Source organism: Anser anser (assembly GCF_964211835.1).
Source record: "Anser anser genome assembly, chromosome: 2".
NCBI classification, from domain to species: Eukaryota; Metazoa; Chordata; class Aves; order Anseriformes; family Anatidae; genus Anser; species Anser anser.
In genome coordinates, this window is record NC_139721.1 from 88,991,105 (window position 1) to 89,014,179 (window position 23,075).

The 23,075-nt window shown below is 39.8% G+C and overlaps 1 protein-coding gene across 3 annotated transcripts in view; it reads right to left on the reverse strand.

Moving 5' to 3' along the window:
- LOC310893737 (uncharacterized protein) overlaps positions 1 to 23,075 on the reverse strand; it is a 115,014-nt gene that overhangs the window by 24,093 nt on the left and 67,846 nt on the right. Inside the window, exons 1-5 of one of the 3 annotated variants that reach the window (XM_083823098.1) lie at positions 20,543 to 20,910; positions 19,529 to 19,654; positions 9,318 to 9,482; positions 8,945 to 9,029; positions 1,681 to 1,972 (exon numbers count right to left, since the gene is read on the reverse strand). Coding sequence is in view for 1 of the 3 variants with exons in the window: in XM_083823099.1 (XP_083679225.1) it covers positions 6,866 to 6,879; positions 8,945 to 9,029; positions 19,529 to 19,654 (225 nt within the window). In the remaining 2 variants the exon portion in view is untranslated. Of the gene's footprint in view, positions 1 to 1,680; positions 1,973 to 5,796; positions 6,880 to 8,944; positions 9,030 to 9,317; positions 9,483 to 19,528; positions 19,655 to 20,542; positions 20,911 to 23,075 lie in introns of those variants that run through there. The other 2 variants (XR_014579255.1, XM_083823099.1) reach the window with 2 other exon arrangements.

A 23,075-nucleotide genomic window follows, 5' to 3' on the forward strand; every position in this document is an offset into this window, starting at 1 on the left:
CCTCCCCTTGCTGTCCCTGAGGTGAGGCGCCGCCATCTTGGCTGCTGGGCCCTGCTGGGCCCTGTGGTGGAGCTGGCACAGGGCAGCCCTGGCATCACCACCCAACAGCTGGCTGCAAGCCCAGTGCATTTGCTCATAATGGTGTCATTCTTTTTGAGCAGCTTTAGTGCCTGTGAAGGTGTACAGGATTTGTGAGGTCACACAGTGACAAAGCCCTCCTGGCTGAGCTCATGGAGGGGGGCAGAGGGAGTGCAGGGAAAGGCAATACAGCAGGGAAGATGACTGCACCGTCACCTCTGCCCCAGCAGCTGCGAGGGCAGCAGCTGGCAGTCGGCTGCTGTGAAGTGATGAAGGGCACCTGAGAGCTTCTCTAGAGGAGATGACAGCTTTTTTTTTCTTGGTAGGGGAGAGGGATTTGCAGGTTAAAAGAGCACAGCTGGGGTACTGATGATGAGATCGCTTCTGCTGCAGCTTCCTGATATTTTATGGGCAACAGGTTGGAAAACAGCTTTGCAAAAAAGGACCTGTGGGTCAAGGAGGACAGCAGGCTGGACACAAGCCAGCAACATGCCTGTGTGGCAAAGGGGGCCAGAGGTATCCTGGCTACATTAGGCAAAGGGTGCCAGCAGGTGGAGGGAGGTGATCCTGCCCCTCTGCCCAGTGCTGGTGGGGCCACACCTGGAGTGCTGTGTCCAGTGCTGGGCCCCCCAGTACAAAGAGACATGGACAGACTGGGGGCAGTCCAGTGAAGGGCCATGAAATGATGAAGGGCCTGGAGCATCTCTGCTGTGAGGAAAGGCTGAGAGCTGGGACTGTTCAGCCTGGAGAAGAGGAGGCTCAGGGGGTTCTCATCAATGTGTATAAGCACGTGAAGAGGTGTGGGGGAGTATGGATGACAGAGCCAAATTCTTCTTATTGCCTCTTAGCAATGGGCACACATTGAAAAACAGGAAATTCTGTTTAAATATAATAAAATATATATATATATCCGTGGTCTAACTCTGGAACAGACTACCTGGAGAGGTTGTGGAGTCTCTGTCCTTGGAGATCTTCAAAACACAGCTAGACATGGTCCTGAGTGACCCTGTTGGTGCTGCTCTGAGCAGGGGGGTTGGATTAGTTGATCTCACTGGTCCCTCCCAACCTCAACTGTTCCATGATACTGGTTTTGTTTAAGATTAGTACTCCCTCCCTTTAGCTGGTGTAACTCGATGACTATTGTTAAAATTTGCAATAAAATTGTGTAACAAGGCAAAACATATCTTCTGAATTTGAATTGAAATGCTAAACTGGAAGCTTTGTTTTTATCAGCTGAGTGCCAATCTTGCAGTGCCTTAAATCTAAGAGTTATATGCTTAATCTTGACATCTGCATATATACAGATGTCCTTCTTCTCTGAACAATAGCCTAGGACACATTGGACAGTAGGGAGAACTGAAGGTGGGGAAGGAGAAAGGAGAGTAAAAGGGTATTATGAGAAAAGACTGGTTTTAAATGACCAAATATCCAGATATTTACTAAAAAATAATATATTAACCTTGCAAAGTTATTTATGCATACAAGTCAAATGTAATTAAATAACAAATGCCTCAATTGAAAAACCAAGCAACAGAAAAGATTATTATATTTGTCTTTTAGAGGTAACATTAATTTAACTTGACTCCCAGGTTCAAAACACACCATCACTTTGGGTTGGTAGCTCATATTTCACTGACAGATGTTCCCCAGAAGGATACCAGTAGAGGTTTAAACTTCTCAGTACAATTTTAAAAGATGTCAAAAGCTTGGCGTCAGCAGTACAGCCCACATTCAGCATGTAGGATAATCTGGATAAGGCAATCCTTTTCCACTCCTTGTCTTCAGAGCTATTGCTCTGACCACCTTTGTCTCATTAGCTTGTCTTTTTCCTTTCTCTGAGTTATCTTGTAGAATTATTTGTACAAGCAAACATTCTATATGTGAAGCAATTCACCTGTCAGAAGAAGGAAAAAATAAGCATGATCTAGAAATCTAATATCTTAAGTTTTGATTTAGTTTTAAAATATATATTTGGTCAGTATAGATGCTCCAAGTTATTCAGAAATTGAGATTTTCATTTATTGACGCTGCTAAGCGCAGGAATTAGGTAAGTCATGATCATACCACACAGACAATCATTTAACATATTTTATAATTGCAGCAGCCACAGTCAATCCATGTGGACAGGAATTACGCAGGGAGATGGAAACTGCTCAGTACCCCTGTTTTCTCAGAGCTCTTGTCTACAATCACCACCACACCAGAAAGCTCACTCTCCAAGCAAAGAGCAGAGAGTGCAGACCTCAAATCAGGCCAGCACCTGGGGATGCACAGGAGGAGTGGACTGTCTCTGAGGATGTCTGTCCACCTGCCCTGGCTTTGATTCCCTCCTTTCTGTTACTTGTCTCCAGCTTGCCAGGAGCACCAGAGAGCTCAATCCAAGGCCAAGAAGGCAGAAAAGAGATAAGGGAGTGAACAGCAGCTCCCAAGGTGCTTTAACTTTCTGTATGCAGTTTAACCTTCACCTTAAGACCTGAACATTTCTGAGAATGGTCTCAGGAATTTATCTAAACTGATTTTGAATTCAAGTAGGATGAACAGAAATGGTTAAATAGTTTTAGAGAGAAATAGCCTCTTAGGATCTCCATTTTGACAGTCTAAATTACAGCAGATTATGCATAAACTTGGAAAGCTTCAAAGATAAGGCACCAAGTTTTTCACATTGAACAGCACTGTATGATTTTTAAATGTGAAACAAAATCCCTTTCACTGGGGCAAACATCAGAAAATAATAACTTCTAAAAAGACACAGAAAAAGGAAATCTGAATGTTAGCTTTCCCTGAGTCCAAAATTCAACAGTGAATGAGACTGGGGAGCACTGTGTCCTTTTTGGGCCTAAGGGATCTCTTAATAGTCACTGCTGACGAAAAGCCTCTCTGCATCTATGCACTCATTTCTCCCTTAACTTTCAGCCTACACTTTTGGGTTACTGTCCTAAACATTTCATATTGTAACTTCATAGATTTATATATTCTACCACATCAAAGCCTCTGTCAGTCTGAGAAAATATTTGTGTCCAAATGTGAGCACACATGCCGCTGGAAAACAGATCTAAAAAGTGGTTTTGGCCCATTTACTTTTAAAATGTTGATTTAGAAAAGTAGCTATACCATTGATGTAATCATGAGAATTGCATATAATTTTAAAATAGACATCACCTGGAAAAATGACTTACAGATTACAGGACAATGGTGAAAATATCTGATGCTGTATGAAGACAACGGACTATATTTACAGTAATGGCAATGCAAGAAAGAATCACAGCAAATTATTTCTCCTTTCATAGATAATATAATAATGAAGCTGAATTTAATTTACAGACTGACAAGTTTTAACCTTTATGAGATGCTGTTATTTCCACTTATAAATTAAATTAAAAGTTAAGATTGAAAGGAAATGTCATTTTTAAACTAAAATGCAAAAGGCAAGTCATTCCCATACCTCAGTGGTAAGATGCAAGATGAATTTCCTAGATGATAGAATAGAATTTATAAAGCAAAATAAATTATGCTTTGTTGATATGACTAAGTGTGCTTGAGTTTTACAAATTAATTAACTAAGGTAAGTGATGAACATGAATCTCACTGATGGAGTGAGTTACCTAAGGAGTTTTTTCTCCTCAAACACTGGCAGTGCAAATTCATCTCAGGATTAGAGGACCATTTCTGGTTCCTTCCGTACTTCATAACTGCATCCCCAAAGATGGAGTTTGTTTTCCAAAAACTGGAATATTGAAAAAAAAAAAAAGTATGTGCTTAAATTAATTTTGTGAGTTTACTTATGCTCAAAAAAGTTTGAACGTGTGCAATAAAGCTTCTTAATGAAGAAGTACCCTTTAGGGCAGTCCTTATATACTATAATTTTGTTCCGTATCCAATTCCCAGAGATTTTGGAGACTGGAGGGAAAAGGTAAAAGGCTACATTGCAGTCAGAGATAAAGCATTTCCCAAGAATATGGTTATTCACAAGGAAAATTCCTTGTTCTTGACAAGCTGTTCATTTATATTGCAGTAACACTGAACAGCTTCTGAGAATAAATCCCTTTCCTAAATAATGTCAAGAGACCCACTGTCATCTAAACTAGAAATTTCCTGGGCTGAATGCAAAGCTGGAGACCACTGGCAGGACCAACATCAGAGTGGAACATAAAAGATTAAGAGGCTGAAGTAATCACAAGTGGTGAGATTAAACAAAGGCCTTTGAAGAAAGAAAGAGACAATTTGGAAAGATACTTGAAGAGGAGAATACTGAGAATAGTGAAAGTTTTGAAGTGCAGTCCCTCCTCCTTTACCTGGATGCCATGCGCATAAAGCAGCAGACACAGAGGGCATACACCGCCAATTTACAGCAATATAGATGTTGCATGGGACATAGTGAGGAAATATTTCAGAAGTGGAAGACCTTTCCTAAAATACATTCAAATTTTTCAAGTGATCAGAAGTGAAATTAGAATTCTTTTCCAGTCTGATAGGACTCAACAGCTTGCTCAGAAAATATATTCAGCAGCAGAAGTAACTGGAAAGGTTGTGAAAGACTTGCAGGAGATGGCACTGAATTTCTAGTGTGAGGCATGGGCTTTAGGTAGTAAGCAGCCACCTGCTGATGCAGGTTGATGAGTCGCAGGATGCCAGCAGGTGTGTGAAGAAACAGATTTGAACTGATCCAGGATGTATGAGGCTGCACTTGCAGAACAGGGAAGACGTTGGTGTAACATCGTAGTATCAGATACAAGAATAAGTGAGGACAGGATGAAATCTTGCTCTCTCTTACATGAGATCTCATGGTCTGTGATACCCAAGCAAACTAGGATGGGAACTCCTGGGCGTAAATCAAGAATCTGTAGTTATCTTTGGGAATAAAAGTAGCAGCTACTCAATAGTGTGAAATGCTCCTTTCTTTCGTATAGTATGAAAGCCCCTCCTCTCTATTGCGATTATTAGCAAATAAAGCAAAGACTTGGCATAAATACAAGCTATCTTTTCCTCAGGTTCTCCTTTAAAGGCAGTGTCTAAATATCGACCTTTTATATTAAAAATGTAGCAATAACACAGCATACAACAGGATATCAGTACTAGCTTGTTGCAGTAGTTTTATCGAATATGGTTTGTGGCTTCTGTTAAACCCAAATGCTTACACTAAACATGCTCAAAGAATCCAGAGGAAGGAAACAAAGGCATGTATCAGCCTTTTCAGCCTTTCTACTGTATTACCATACATGTCTTGCACTGACTGTTTAAATTATCCCACATTAAATATTCTGGTCATACAATTCAATTAGCAAGTCACAACTAAAGATAGCTATCTACTTCATAACAATTTAAATATTTAAAACAGCCAACCCCCATGCATATAAACATCAAAAGCTATGTAAATATCTGGGAAATATAAAGCATGTGAAAAGTTGCAGACAAAGCAATAGGCTCATTTTTCAAAGCCAAGAAACTCTCAAGTATCTCCAAGCTCTAACCCAAAGTATCTTGGAGACTGTTCTCATAATTCCACCCATCCCTCCCCCAGAACAGCAGGGAAGAAATGACATCATTGATTTTGCTTTCTGAAGAGTCCCATAAGCAGCTAAAAAATTACACAGTAGTTTTACTTAACTATTGATAAATCCACAACAACAGAACAACAGAATAGTCCCAAACACTTTTCCAAGCAGATTTTTCTTGCTTCTGGGCTCATTTAAAAAGGATTGTACCTAGTACAATGGGAAGACAAAATTGAGCTAATGTAAGAGCCCATACAGCAAGTTTTCATTTATCAGTATGAAGGCATGAGAGGAAATGGACATTTAACACTAATACCAAATAATAAGGCTGTTACATAAAATTCAGTAAGCTCGGCAGGGAGCTTTTCATGTCTGACTCTTTCAAACCACTAATTAGCAGAACTGTACAGAATGTGCATGCCCCCTACATTCTTCCTTTTATTGTAGAGAAGTAGCAGAGTTGATTTCTGTTTTAATATACTGAGATCAGCATCATTTAGGACAAGTACCAAAATCCCATTTGTTGACAACCTTCTGAGCCCTTGTGCTGGTTTTTGTGCTAGTCTGATGTTTGTGGGGAACTGTAGAATGCAGAATAAAGAGAATTGGTATCTCCTTGCCAGGAGTGGCAGAATTGGTATCACCTTGCCAGTATTTGAGTCCCTCTGAGTAATTCACCCCTTTTTATGGATTCTTGGACACTCAAGTAGCAAATGTGTATTTAAATCCCTTTCCACGAGGCAGCTGATCCAGAGATGAGCAGCCTGGGACACAGCTGAAATCAGTGAGCTGAGCCAGGAACCAGCAGCTGCCTTTTCATGCAGCAGTATTAGGGCAATGTTGTACTTTTTATAGCTGTGTCATGAAATGCAAGATGCCATTCAATAGTACTGCGTAAATGTAATAAGATCCCATCTAGGATATGTTAAGCTTTTGCTTCCACAGTAGTTACTGCTGAAATGCTGCTAATCCCTCCATAAACATCTGCACCTTGACAAGCTCTTCAGAGGTGACCATCAACTTCCTCTTGGCTTCAGCCAAGCTGATAAATCTGTCCGACTACCAGGTTTACTGCTTCTCAGAACAGCACAAATGGACACCAGGAAAAAAATATTTCTCTTTATTTTTAAATGTGAAAGTTCAGTCATCATATGGCATCAAAACAGAAAGAATACAGTAAAATATTTTGCTGTTTCACTCTCTCCAAATAACAGCAACTGAATTTTATATGTGCTTTCACTAGGGTGCGGTGTCTTCACATCCAGCAGTTTCCTTCCATGTATAAAAATGTGTTGTTACTGTGGGAAAACTGAAAGAAGAGAATTTAGAAACCAATAGTACTAAACATTTGATTCCTTGGAAGCTCTTGAATTTATTTAGAACTATCTTCTCTTTCCCAAATTTTCATTATAAAAGTATGAAGATCTACAATTCAAGAAATTATTTTTTTATTTTGATAACACCTTTTCAGTTGAGTTTATCAGCCAAAAGTGACTATCTTGGCCTATCAGAATGCTGCAAATGCTGCTCTAGAAAGCAAATGCTAAGCAGCAAAGATAGGTAATGAAAGAGGGTCTGTGTTCAAAAAAGGCAAAAAGCAAACATACGTTAAACAACACAAGTTGGAGGGTATCTTCGCTAAAGAAACGTGCACTAGGTTCTTAACCCTTCCCTGCTGGTTCAGAAACATGACCTTTCCTCCACCCCTTAAGGTACTGTGGGACACAAAGCCTACACTGACTTTGCATTTTGCTAAATCAAGAAGTGTTACAAAGAATTAACATTTGATCTAGATATAGTAGGTTTAATTCAAGTATAACTGATCTCATGAAAAAAAAAAATCAACCAAAGCATGAAACCTGTGCCACTGAAGTCAAGCATATACTACGTCCTCTGCCCATGGATAAGTTTTTGTTCTTTAGCGCATGTAACATTCAATCTAGTATTTCACTTTTTTTTTTTTTTTTTTTACATCAAATTACCTATTCAGCTACTGGTCTGCAAGAGTAGTCAAGACACACAGTAACCTCCTACTCAAAGCCTTTCTCAATCTGCCCTTTTTCATTTAGACACCAACAACATTCCCAGAAGTCACCAAGCGATATTCATCTTTCATCACACTTTTAAAAGTTTGTAGGAAGTTTTGGAAGAGATCTGCCAAAGCATATTAAAACTACAACATTTCCCTCAAAAGCCCAAACTGAATAAGAGGAAGCTAGGCATTAACAACCTACTGAACTTTAAACTCTTAGCATATAATTTTTTCCTGGTCTCTTAGATTCAAAAAATCAGAATCAAAAGATGAGGATGGGATTTGGATGCAACTGTACATCTGTAATGCAGACTCGCACCTGTGATGCACGGTTTTATAACCTGACCTGATCTTTGGTGAACTTTCAGTGCAGTGAAGATGTACTGACCCCCTGAGCCAAAGATTATTCCTCTGCAGAATTTCACGACAGAGTTATAGCACAGCATGGGAACCTCAGATCCCATGAGATGAAAATGGAAGGAAAACAGGTTCCTGCTAGCTAAGAAATAGAGAGAGGCCAATTCCAGTCAGCTACTGTGGAGAACAAAACATCTATTTTGTGATAACAGGATGCATAGTTACGTAGTTACAACTTATTAGCTGCCAGGGATCTAGAACAAAGAGACATTAGTGGAAGAAGAGGAAAAGTAGAAAATAGCATAGATGAGGAGCATCCTAACAAACAGCAGGGAGATAAAGAGATATCAGTCTAATAGGAGGGAAAAAAAAAAAAGGCATAATATCATAGACATTGCAATGAGGGCACTGGCCTCCACTGATGACACCGGAGATCAAACGCTAGCTGTGTTCAAAGACCTGATCTGACCTGCTGAAAAGAAGTTCTAAGTATGTTTTTTGAGGGAGCATTCAGTGAAGCTAAGATTTATGTTTGTTTGTTTGTTAAATAATTATTTATTTATTTTTATGTCTCTACCTTTTGTACCTAGTTTTGAAAAAAATATTTTTATGCTGAGCACATCCTACTGGAAGGTATCAGTGCCCACAGGAAAACAGTTGCCTTTTCCAAGCTCTGTCAATCAGCTAGCAAACGCAGCATTCAGTATTCACTCGGTGCCAACATATCAAATAAAAGTCCTCTTCAATGACTATTTGAGTTTAAGCTGATTGTCACTGTGTAAACTAAGAGTCTACACACTCCCAGTAACCAAGTCCATGCGGCTCTTGCCAGAAGCTTGGAGATATGTTTCCCCAAATCTCCCTTTTCCAGCCAACACCAGCAAGTACCAACAAGCATTAACCTAATGTAAAATTTCCTTTTCTTCTCACCCAGATAACTGGCACCATTCTGTTACACTCAAAATACCCCACATTTCACACTGACCCGTAGCATTTGTCTCCTGAGGTATCTGCTCTTGATGGCAGCTCTTGATCTGCTCTTGAGTTTTGGAGACTCCGTAGACTGGTACCTTTAAAGATAAATCCAATTAATAGCAAGAGCTCTACCTAAAACTGAATTCAGGAACCAGGAAATTCCAACAAAAACTTTCATCAGAGGGGGGCTGCAGAACAGACTAAGGTAGTATTCATTTTGTTTATGTTGATAGTGGTGGCATTAGACAAGCTATTTTCGCTATCTCTTTACAAAAAAAAAAAAAAAAAGCACTGGCTGTTCAAACAATAAACCAGGAAACAAAATTAGTATACTCTCATTTTATCATATGAAGAAGCATTTCAACATTTTGAAGAATCCTCACCTTGAGGACATTTCCCTAAGCCTCAGAGTTGTCAGTTTTTCCACTACAGCAAAGGCTGACAGAGTGAAACATACTTCTCCCTGTCCTAGAATTAGACCTCCAATGTTATGTTCCATGCTTTATCATGACTCTTGGGTTTTCTGTTCTTAATACTGATTTTCAAGTCTGTAAAAATAAATAAATAAAAATAAATAAATAAAGGTTTTCTATAGTTAGCATGCATACTTTGGTAGGTAGGTAGGTAGATGAGAAAATCAGTATAATAAAGCTTTTATCAGTCCTGCTCCAGCTGTGTCTGATGTTACCTTATTACTGAACTGTGGAATATTGGGAAATGTTACAAGATACCCCAAAACACCGAGAAAATAAATATTCATTAAAAGAACATGCATTATTGCATCTAAGATAACAACATTTTATGGTTCCTTTGACTTGCTAAAAATAATCACCCCCAAAAGATCAAAGCAACATTAATCAATGTTTACCAGTTTAACCCAGAACTGCAAGATAAAGATAAAATTTCTAGGTGAGTTGTTAGCAGTGCAAATCAAAGTATTTCTTAATCTAAAAAAGTTTCTCTCTCAAAAATTGAAAAGACTCAGGTGTTCCCAAACCAAACCTACCAATTCGTGAACTTTATGTTCCAGCCACAAAAGAAAAACAAAGATCAGTAGTACATAAACCAGACTAACAGAAGCTTGCTTCCAGCACAAACATTGTCAAAACTCCAGTTCTAAAATCAAACACATTCTTGGTTAATGTTATCAGCTTGGTTATTACACTAAAATTAATTTTCACAAAGGAAAAGAACTGTTAAATTTAGGCTTCAAATAAATCTTGAGCAGCAGAGAAATTCCAGGAATAGCAGCTCAGATCTCTTATACCCAAAGCAGAACCCTGCTTATAATAAAGATTGCTACTAAATGTTAATGATCAGCATGCATGCATGGCAATGTAAAGCAATGGGAGTATTTTGAACAATGCCTGTCTACCGAGGGCACAAGAGTGCATTATAATTAATGGAGCAGTCATTTTGCCATCATTAGAAACATCTGTACTAGAATCATTTGGCAATTGATTGAAATTCAGACCCTAGCAGCAATTATTCCAGTTGTGTGGTGTTGGATTTTTTTTTGCAAGAAATTAAACTTGCAGTTGAATCTTGTTCCAAGTTTAACACAGCTAGTAATTTCAGACACAAATTTATACAGCATTAACATATTTTTCTTTTTTTTTTTTATTTTTTAAATTCCTCTTTCTGGTTTGAATTTTCCACTTTGATACAATACATGACTTCATTTCTGCAATATACATATGTATGCACATATCTAAAAAATAATAATTTGGCAGTATGGATGCAAAATTGATCTTAATTTGCTTTTTCTTACAACTCCCTACATATATATGTATGTATACATGATACTGTATTGCCTTGTGCTGCATTACACCCACTGACTTTTTCTACAGGATGCTTACCAGATCACTACAGGTACGCAGTATTCTTTTCCAAAGCAGTTTTTCAACTTTTTGCCTTTTCCTTTCTGTTCAATGCACTGCCCTAGACTGTATTTACTGCATGGTATGATTTTATTTTTTAACCCAATACCGAATAAATTCTATGATACTATGACTAGAACAAAAGTTCATGAAAATTAGTTTGCTTTCATACCCCAATGCAGACCTACTTCCACCTTCCAAAGGAGAAGACAAGATACAACCATAACAACATTGTAAGCACCAGTTAACGCACTGCTCAAATTCTTAGTGTATTTCATACAGTGTAATAATTCAAAATCAAGTGAACTATGTTGTGGACATATGAACAGCATCATGTAAGTTTTACAAGTACTTGTTCTTGATTCAGTTGCAATTTTATTAAGATTTTAAAGGGCTTAAACCCTAACCAATTTCGGATTTTTTTCCCTCCCTAGATGAGCAGCAGGGTATGTAATATGAAGGTTACTTCCTATTAAACATCAAGTCATTTCTTCAAAGCACAAGGCTGCTAGACTATAAAAAGGAAGAAGATATCATTCTCTTTGTTCTTTGACATTGTTTAGTCTTTGTCAAAGAAGTTTTAGCCCTTTCCCCACCCCACGTACATCCACTTGGGACAGATATCCAAAGCAGAAAATTTCAGTTCAAACTGTTAAAGCCTAGCAAAAGATTACAGAAGGCTGAGTGCAAAATTTTACAATAGGAAATCCTGGGCATTATGTATTGTGTTATCACTTGTACTAATAGTGTGTCCAAACATTAGCTTTCAAATATCCCAAGTAACACATGTAAATAATTTAACAAGCTTGCCAGTGAATTACAGGTCTTTTTCATGGGTTTGGATGAAGAGAGCACACAGCTGCCAGGGGGCTGGAAAGTGACCTGAAAGCAGCAGTTTGCTGGCAAATTGTTTCAGCGAGCCCTGATGAGATCCAGTTTTGGGGATGTGGCAGGGATTCTCACCGTCTTCATCTTAGGCCATTTGAATCCCACACCATTGCCCTTTTTAAATTATCACAAGTTTGTGGCATCTTTGTCATTGCCATATAACAATATTTGTTCAAATGAATTCTGTAACTATAAACTGTAAATATGCCTGCATATGAAAGAACCTGAAAATTTTGCCCATACAGATGGGGATGAAACATATACACATGAAACAGAAAGCTACATAATTTGAACCACATTTTAGCTGTTAAGCACTGTTTTACCAAGATATTCTTTGTTCTGTGCGCGCATGTGTGCGTACATGTATATAAAACAAAACAGACTTCAGTCCAGATCCTGCAGCTGACCTCCCCAAATGTGTATATGAATGTGTGGGTGGGCATGCAGAGCAGGAGGAAATTTCACAGGGAATAATATAAGGACCAATTCCAGGGTTAGATACAATTTATAATTACTGTGCATGCTACCTGGTGTTTATCTGTTGCCAAAGGCTGGTGCTGCATATCTACATGAAAGAAAGCAAGTTTAAATGTTTTATAGAAGCAGTAAATTAATGGTTACTAAAATTATTTTTATGAGATGGACATAAAATAGCAGGTGCTTTCCAGTCAAAAAAAAAAAAAAAAATAAAACAAAATAAAATAAAACAAACAAAATAAAATAAATAAAATAAAATAAATATTGCCCATGTTTAGTAAGTTTCCAGCTGAGTAAGATCTGCATTAGCTTGTCATGGCATGACTGGGGACATACACAGAAGATCTCCTAGAAGGATAATGCATCTTTCTGTGATAGAGAAAAACACATTTTCTGGACGTGAGGGTAGGCATGCATTAGTAAAGTGTGCCAATATTATCAGGTCTAAGATATAAAATAGAAAAGGCAAGGGACTTAGCATTAGCTATGCTGCGTATCATCATGCCTCTGAAGCAATTAAATCCCAGAGCAGAAAAACAGTCATGCGTTACATGCCTTGGAAAGAAATGTGCAGTAAACAGCACATGGAAGGGAAGTCAGGGGATTGCCCAGTCTGCTTTACTTTTTTAATGGGATGTTTTACATGCAAAATCTCTGGTAAGCTCGAGTCATATGTTCACATATGACATGTATGTTCTTGCACACAAATTCCTTTCTGTGCCTAAGATCTGCAGCAACAGGTTAACTCCCTCCCTCCCTCGGAATATAGCCCCAAAAGCAGCCACCTATTACCAAAAAAAACAAAACACCACGGGGCACAGGATGCCACCAAGAGATAAAATCAGAGAATCATTTAGGTTGGAAAAGACCCATAAGATCATCAAGTCCAACCACCAACCTAACACCAACCAAGTCTACCACTATATCATGACCCTAAGCACCACATCCACACATCCCCTAAATACCTCCAGGGATGCCAACTCCACCACTTCCCTGGCAGCCCGTTCCAATGCCTCACTACCCTTTCCATGGAGAAATTATTCCTGACATCTAAACCTCCCCAGCACAAATTGAGGACATTTTCTCCTGTCCTGTCCCTGAAGGACTTGAGCTCAGTTCGCTCAAGAGGGGTAGATTCAACACGTGTGTTCGCAAAAAGTAAGCTCAGAGCACCAAGCCACAGATAAAGCTTCACGTATCCTCTGGCCACTGTGCCACTACACATTAGAAAACACAAGAGATTTTCTCCCACATGGCGGGACGGGGGCTAAGAGTGTTGCATGGACAGAAATGTCACCAATGGGCAGCGTGAAGCCCTCTAACATCCCAGTCCTGGCTGTGTCGGGTCGTAGGCACCTTCACCTGCTGGCACGCTTTAACAACGTATCACCAAACTTCAAAAAAGGGTTAATAATACACCCTGTCAGCAGCCATTAAATCAAAACTGGGGCCTTGCTCACACCAGTAACCCATGTTGCTCCTCAGTAACTGCCAAGCAGGTGGCTTCTTGCAGTGTGTCACACGTGTACCTAATGCAGAAGGGTGAAATTGCTGACCTGAATCATTCACAATGGCTCAAGCTGAGGTTTTGGTTTTTTTTTGGTAGAGTTGGGGATGTAAGCGCACGTGAAACGAAGACCATATGCTTAAGCTAAAAAATCCCTTCCATTCTGTATTTTACAATCAGGTTGTATTTTACAGCCTTATTTAGATTTATGAATTGTCAATTCTATATTTATAACCATCATAAAAACTGAGCAGCTTATTGTTTTTGTAAACCTAATCTCAAATCTAAGCCAAGAAAAATAAAACTAAAAGCGGAACATTGTTCTTACACTGACAGAACAGATAGAAAAATAAAATGTCTAAAATGAAATTGGCCTTCCTGATCAAGGGAAAGTAGTGTCATGCAAAGAGAAAACATGGTTCCTAGTCAAGTTTGCCACCTGACCTCCTCTGAAGGCTTCCTAACCCTCAGGGTAGCCTGCTGTAAGGATACTAACCATCACACACAAGTAATTATCCTGACCTCCTTCCCTCTGTGTCTTTATGCGAAAAATAATTTATCACTAGAAGCTATGACAAATTCAAGAACTCACACCCTTGGAAAACTGTTCTGTGGTTAAGCTGGGATGCTTGGGAAAAGGGAAAGTGGATACTCCTCATAATGCAAGTGCTAGACTGAACAGGAGACGTGGCTGAAAGATAACAAATCACTCCGTACATGTATAGGCTACTTAGTACAGCACATACTTCATATTGGTTCAAGACAAAAAAAAAAAAGAAAATTCTCTTCCTTTTCCACTAGTTTATAAAATGAGGCCATCTTAATGAACATTTTGTATATTTACAGTAACAAAAGCTACACCAACCATCTTTTCTAGTATTCAAAAGGTTCAAAAATGGAGTGTTGAGGGTATGTCAGTCCTGCAAAATCTCCCATCATGGGACCCTGTGATGCTGGAAGCTGCATTAATAGCTTCTTCCATAGACAGTAAAGTTACCACACGAAAGCCTACTCAAAATCCTTTGAAAGTCATGAGAAAACCCAGCAGAGAAATCTGGTACGGATAGCAATTATTTACGACAGCTTAGCAGTAGAAAGGTTCCCTGAAAAAGCAGCACAACAGTTTTCTCAGTAAAGCACAGCTACCAAAACAGAACACACACTGCAAACTGTAACTACAATGTTAAATCTCTGAATTTTAGGGAAGGAGTTAAGGAACTTTTCCGAAACCCTGAAATTCAAAACTTATTTTGAAAGGTTTCCAAGTACTCTTTCTGCTTAGGCTCTCTCTCTCCACTAAAATCATACGTCATATATTCTAAACTCTGCTCCTGCAAGGCAATGATGTTGCTGCATGCTAGTGGCGTGGGAAGAAGGTAGGCACATCTTTGTCATTCTGCTTTTCCCATGAGAGGTGGGGCTCGCTTACCTCTCTTATGGTCACACCACTTCCTAGATGCCAGAGCTAAAAAAAATAAACTGGACTCATTTTCTGCCAGTATCCAGAAGGCTGATGATAGGGAGAACTGCTGGGAGATAGGGACTGTTAAAACCAGGAGAGGCTGGAATTCAAAACAGAAAGTAAATGTTCGAGCGGGGCACGGAGCTGAGTGAAAAGAAAGTGCTTGGAGAAGAAAAAGAGAGAGGAAGAAAAACAATCAAACAGAAGTACAGGCAGAGAATGGAAGAGCAAGGAAGAAAAGAAAATACTGGAATATGTGAACTACTGGTGACCATTTCAGCGGGGGAGTGCAGCAACTGTCAACCCTGTCTTTTCAAATTCAGATGCTGCTTACAGGTTCTCCTCTGTACATGAGCTGAAGGACAGGAAAATGCAAAGAAGGTTGCAGTGTACGTGGCACTTAAAAAAATAAAAAATAAATAAAAAAAAAAGAACAAAACTAACCAAAGCTGGAAGTGCAGGTCATCAGTCTAGACCTTTCCAAGAGTCAGAAGTCATTCAAGTTTTTGGTTTAAAACTGTACTAGTTTTCTTACAGCAACAGAGAAGCATTTACAACATGAAGTAACGGCAGAGGCCTCATAACTGCACTATCCAGACAACTCACCAGGATGTTTCCATCTCCCACTACAGTTCATGTCAGAGCCCTGCAATATCTCCAGCTGCAGACCGTAATAGTGATGGATGAGTTATGCTGCTGATAGAGAAAATCAGAGCGCACAGCTTGCCTTACTTCATCATTCCTCAGATATTTAACATAGCTTTCCCCTCCTTCCCCTTACAATACACAGAAAGGCAGATGGCTACATTTTTCCATGCTTTGATGGCAGAAAAGAATTGTCAGCTGTTTGCCTTTATTTAATAGTTGTTTCAAAAGCTCTTCAGCAAAGAAAGAAAGAAAGACAAAAACACAGAAAAAAGACTCCCCCAAAAGCAAACCACTGCAATATTTCCAAGCCAGAAGGCACAATGTGATTAGGCCGCTTAAAGAAGGGAATGGATTTTAACTTTTACCAATGGATCCTTTGACATGGGAAGCTAGGTCATTCTTTCAGTAATGAGGTGACTATTTACAATGTTTACGTATGAAAGCTTGGACACTAACCTCTCAGCACCAGGAGGTTTTCTTGTGTTTTTGCTATGAAAGAAAGATCACTCTGTTGCTTCTCTTGGCATTACTTAAATGTGGTTTTGGGATGAGGAATGCAAAATGGACTTTTTTTTTTTTTAAATCAGAAACATACTGCAGTAACTGCATTACTATTTGTCATTTTTAAGCAGTCTACTTATTGACAAAGCAGTCGTCCTTCAGTTGCCCATCTGCCTTAGAGCTCAGTGAAGCTCAGATGTGAAAGTTGTCCCGTATTCCAGAAAGCTATACGCAGCAGGAGCGGAAACACCAGAGTAACATCGCTAGTAAGAAAAGTCCCCAGTGGATTAAGACCTATTCTTTCCCTTAAAGGATGAATGCACATATAAATCCCAGTGTTTCCATAAACCATTTATAGTTTTATAACGACAGAGCAAACATGGGCCAATTGCAGAGATTTTATTGTGTTTGCCTTCTGCAGAAATGTGAAATCTCAATCATTCTTCTTTTACAAGAGCTTTTGCAACATGCACATGTGCCTTGCTGAATTAGCATTGTTACTGTCTGGAAAACATATGCAATTAAATTGATATAGGAAAGTAAAAAGACAGCCCATTGTCTGTTGTTTCTAAAAAACACTCGTGCTCCTTAGAAATAGCAGCCAATGCATGCAGAATAAGTAAAGAGCAGCACAGGTTTGCACTGAACTTTCTGCCTTCCAAGGAAGAAATGCTGGGGGGCTGTAAAGGCTTAGACCATTGTAACTTCCTGCTTTAAGGTTAACCATCTCTTCGAAGCAATGTGGAAATGCATCGGGTTGTTTTATTTAACTTTTGGTACAGCTTTTAAACTCCAAGAATAAATGAACCAATGAGACAAAACTGAAACAAGTGTTCAGGTAGTCAGATGAAGTAGCCAACTAGACTTTCCTCCCAGCTCCCTTTGTAATTAATGAAGCAACAACCTAGCCATGACACCTTTAGATAACATAAACCAACATTCATGGCTCCAATAAAGTCAGAGCTACACCAATGTATTCCAGTGACAACTGGCTTAGGAGGACAAAATCAGTTACTCATCAGTTGAGTAAGTCTTCACACTAATTGCTTACAGTTATTTACTTATTGCATCTTTTCCAGAATTATAGCTCATAGAAAACACGTTCCCTAGCAAGGACCAAATAAACAAAAGAAACATTCACATTTGCTGCGATTTTACTATCATTTTACCAACAAAATTAAGATGTTAGAATGGACACTGCATCTGAATGGAATCTGAACAGCTTAACTAGGCACACTAAATAGATGAAGGAAAAATTTATTAGACTTAAACCATTAAAGAAATAAGATGCATAAGGAAAGCATCCTTCCCCAAGGTTTTGCACACACACCAATTTCCTTACCTCTAGTGTTTCCAGTGAAAAAGTAGAGATCTAAACTGGAACGGCCATCTTCCACTAAGGCCTCTCAGGAAGATGGACTTCAGGATTACATCAGGTTTTGATAACTCACATTTTGTGACACATTTTGATAATAAGATTATTTAGCAGTTTCAGGAATAGAACACAAACATCTCTGCCATGACTAGCATGTTTTGGGGGACTAATGCAAGAATTGTAAGTTAACTATATGTCATCATTCCTATGGTAGTGGTTTCTATGGTCTATCATTAGAAACATGATGTATAAAGGGCAGCAAATATGTATTCAAAGGAGCAAAGCCAAGCTATTTCTTTATCCCTAAGCACAAGTCTATATCCAAAGCATCTTGGCCCCGCACAAAGACTGTGCTTTTTATATAACTTTTCACGACAAGTTCCCAAAGGAAATGAAACCCTGAAGGAGAGTTCTCTAAAGGTGAATTTTAGGACAAGAGTGCACACACACACACACACACAAAAAAGTCTCAGCATTGACTTAAAGACTAAGGTCAATTTATTCTTGCAAGAAACTGGATAGCTAGCTATAAGATGTGCACTTGAGTTCATGCTCAGAATCCCAGAACCCACCAAGATGTCCATGCACGCTGAAACAAATGCAGCTGCAGCAGTCACTTGTGACTGCTCACCAAGAGATTCATGTTTGTAACATTATCAAATTTAGAACATGGAGTTGAAAAATGAGTCTGCTCCTATTCAAGATTTAATTTCATACTAAAATAAGAAGATTCCTCTACAAAGAAACATCTATCATTGAGTAATACCTCATTGTGTCTAATTTTAGTTTGTGAGTTTTATTAGGATCATATTGAAAGATTAACAGTTCAAAGTTCAGATCACCAGATTTGACATGAAGAGGGTAAATCATCCTTCACCCATATCATCTCTTTCTGCAAGTTTAATTGTATGTTTAAAATTCCTCAATCTCTGTATCTTCAGTAGATATCTAAACAGAACAACAAAATGCTGAGGCTAAAAAGTCGAGAAAAGAAGAATCCAGTTCTATCTTGACAAACGTTTTGTCTTTTTTGTAATAGGACTGTTATCACAGTACACCTCCTGCCATTTACTACTCTGAAGCAATCAGCAAGTTATGGACCGAAACAGTCCTTCTGAGGATTTATGGAGGAGTGTTGTCCATTCAGTAAAAACACTTAAGTTCTCTACTATATCTTTAAAAGATTCGCATTATCTGGGAATTAGCCAGAAGACAGTGTATCAGGATACCCATTCACCTGTTTTCTATTATACAGCCCACTTAATTTTCTTAAGTTAAAAGAACAAAATATGTAGAAATTAAATGTATACAAAGCTTAGGCTTTCCAATGAAATGCAATCCCAGTTAGCTGTGATTTCTGAAAGGGACAGTGCACTAAGCAGAAATTTGAGTAACTCTTCCTTCTTACTAAAGGAAAAACAAGGATTTCAGCTGACTGCAGTGAAAATCTGAGCTAACTGACATGAAGCCTTTTTTGTTTTACAGCACAAGTGAAACAAAACCTAGACCGTCTGTGCTAGGAAAGGAACAACAGGTTTGAAAGCTGTACTCACTGAGTTTTTAATTACTACAGATGGCCAATAAAACAATAGTTATATACAGTTGTTCTACAGAAACATGGAAAAGGGAAATTTAATAAAAAATCTGTTTCCTTTTTCATAATATTTTCTTTGCTTCACTAGATGCCACTGAATGACCTTCTCTGAGCATATGCAACATATATTTCTAGCAATATTAAAGCCAGAATTTGGGTCATTTTCACACGTTGCCAGTCATCATACAAATCATACTGGGCTCTTTGCTATGCCGATATTTTGCTTCCCCACCCACCCTCCCCTTTTTGTTTTGTACATCACCTCTTCCATCTCACTCACTGCAGCTTTCATCACATCTTTTCTGCTCTTAGCACCTGGCCCAGCACCCTGCAACTGCAGGCATGGGGAGCCCAGCCCCCAACAGGTCCCGCGGAGTCCCCTCAGGAGCTGCAAGGAGAGGAAAGAGAGTAGCATTTTGTTTTCATCATCTCCTCAGTGGGGTAGATGCTGCTGGCCCAGCTCTCCTTATCCTTTTTCACTGGGGCAAATCCAGTACCAAGTCCATATATTTCTTTAGGCCAAACACCAAGATCAGGAGATTGCCAGACCTTCCTGGCCAATCACACTTTTTCCCCATTTCCTGCTACTGGCCACTGCTGAAACTTTTATCAATAGGAGAACGCTGGACATGGCCATTGTGTATCACTCCTGTAGCAGCCTGGCTGCCTTTGATATGGGCGCAGTGCTGGGACATCTACCGATGCAGAACTGGAAGCTGCTGTGAGAAGGATCTTCCCACTTGCACTCCATTGTGTGCCAAAAAAGTAAAAAGAGAACTTGAAACTGCCTTATTCTTAGAGAAGGCAATAGTTTGGCTCATAGATATAACAGCTATTTATAACAATTAAAAAAAAAATAAAACGAATCATGAAAATGTTACTGTGATATATTAGGGCTGCGTTTTTAAGCCAAGCATCAATTTACAAAACTGATACTGTATTTCAGCCTCATCATTGAATATAATAGTAACTATTTATCTTACTATAATTAAAAGTAATGTCAAAGAGTGCTAAAAATGTATTTTTTTTCCCACTTTCTCTCCCCAAGAAAGTCTTTTATGTCTGCCAGTGTATCACAGCATGCTGAAGATAGGAAGCATCTCCCATTCAGCCACTTTCCCCTCTGTAAGCAAGGGTACTACACAGCCCGCTGGCAACCCTCTCATCCTCACCTTCTTACTATCTACCAGAGCAAACAGCTGACTTTACAGCAGTCTCATACTGTGACCAACCATCCCACAGAAGAAAAAAAAGAAAAGAAAAAAAAACCACCCACCTCTTTGTCTCACTTCTCCACAGGGCTTGAAGAAAGCATCTCCCTTCTTGCCTCCAAAAAATCAGAGGCATCAAGAGAAATAGCACACATTTCTAAACTAGCTCTCATCCTAGTCCTCCCATTCCTCTGCAGAGTGGCTGATTTTCTCCCTTCACTCTAAGCTATGAAAACGAGAGCCCTGCCCCAAACCAAATATGTCCTGTCCCTCTTTTTCATATGGAGGAGTCCATCTCATCAGGCAGCTGTGGACAACAGCTGTTCAAGTGCTACGAATCTGGTTCCCAGCTGTGCCACGCGTGTACATGTATTTCCCACTAACAGACCTTCATCCTCACCTTCCAGGACCTGAGGAGGCCGCTGGTGCTGTTTGTATGCATGCAAAGTGTGCCTGGCTGCGCTGATCGGTGTGGCCAGCCACACGCACGTGTGGGTATGTGCTGCCGTGTCTGTGTGCCCCTATTGGCAATATTGGCTCCTGGTCGGACATGGGGGCATGGAGCTGCAGCAGCCTCATCTCCGTCAAGCTGCCAGATTCAGGCTCCCTCTAACAGACCCCTCGTTTGCTTTTTCTGAAGGTGCCAGAAGTCTTTTTCAGGTTACTTCCTTTTGGGAATTTGTATATGACTAACAGCCACAGTGCCAATGACTCCTCGTGATGGGTTTCACAACAGGTTGTGAACAGGCTGACACTCTCCTGGGACAGCCCTGGGAGGGTCTGGGACAGAGCGCCCCTTCCTCTGCGTCCTTATTTTGGGTTCCCTCCTCAGGACTTGTGCAGGTGGGCTTTTTAATCACAAAACCTAGCAACTTTGAATTCCAGTCCTTGGAGGTGGTAGACAAAACGTCTTCATCTCTTTCAAAGTGTGGCAGAACTTCTCAATCTATCTGCTGCTCAGGGGGTTATATATGGAAGTCTTTGCACCTCGAGTTTCAAAAGAATAAATCTGACCCTTTATTATCCCAGTAAAATTTTCAGCATTTGTTTTGCTACCGTCTGGGTTTTGACTGATGCCAGAACAGTCTATAGCTAACGTGCATGTGGCTCAGCAATGCTGAAGAATCCTGATGCTGAACAGCAATGTCTGCACAGAGCCTCAGGCCTCTGGAGAAATGCTTTCAAAGAAAAAAAGTGAGATACATGGTCCAGCAGAGCTTTGGGGAGACTCCTTTAGTTACTGAAAGCTAGCTGTTGGGTCCTGAGGCATATTTGAAGGGTTTCTGCTTTTGAGGAGTTTTAGCAGAGATGGCTGGATTAGCTCTTGATTGCTCCTTCAGAAAAGTTTTTTCTTCTTCTCTTGCCAGACAAGAAGAGATTTATTTGAACAAAAAATGTTTGAAAGAGAAAGAGTACACCAAGAACTAAAATACTGTATTTTGTTCAGTCATATTTCTTTGTTGGTTAGTTCTGTCTACATCTAAAATGACAGTAAGAAAAAATTAAACAAGAATGTGTGTATTCCCCAGTGTATTCTGTGCACTTCATAGGTTTTAGGTACTCTGCTTGCTAAGGCATTTCTAAAAATAAAGTAAAATAAAGTAAAAATCACATACAGCAAGGAAAAACTTTTAAAAACTCATTTTGAAAGAAAACTGGTAAAAAATGACACAGATCTTGGACATAAGCATTGGCCAGAATGATCTCTTTGGTTCCTAAACTACATGAATTTGGGACAAGATCAGTTCTAAGTGGCTACAGAAAATCATTATATCAGGGATATTGCAACCACAACAACAGAAAAAATAGGCTGGTATTTCTTCAGGGCTTTCACCTCTTCTCCCTCTTAGGATTTCTTCTGCACAAGCTCCAGGAGGGTCAGAGCATCCGCAAATCCACAGAGCCCTTTTTCCTGTGTTCATCTTGAGCTTTTCCCTGGACTGCACAGATCCATCTTTCTCCCTCCTTTTTCCTATACATTTAAATCCTTACCCTCACTGTTGGTTTTCCTGCAAAACACAAAAACTTGCCTAGTGACTTTGCTTTGCTCTTTGGATCCTTCTTGAGACACAAACTGAAGGTTACACAAAATGCTCCAGTGGCTGTTTCTCAACCAGAAGTGAGGCATCTCATGAGGTGGTGCAAACCACTCCCTTGATGTTGGCTGGTGTGCTGCTAAGGCTGCCAGCACCACATGTGGGAAGTGGGAAGTGACTGTCCAGCTCTGCTCTGCACTGGTGCGGCCTCACCTCAAGCACTGTGTGCAGTTTTAAGCACCACAGTATAAAAAGGACATAAAACTATTTGAGAGTGTCCAAAGGAGGGTTACAAAGATGGTGAAGGATCTAGATGGAAAGATGTCTGAGGAGCAGCTGAGGTCCCTTGGTGTGCGCAGCCCAGAGCAGAGCAGGCTGAGGGGAGGCCTCATGGCGGCCTGCAGCTCCCTCACGAGGGGAGCGGAGGGGCAGGTGCTGAGCTCTGCTCTCTGGGGACAGTGACAGGACCCGAGGGAACGGCATGGAGCTGAGTCAGGGGAGGGTCAGGCTAGGTATTAGGAAAAGGTTCTGCATCAAGAGGGTGGTTGGGCACTGGGACACG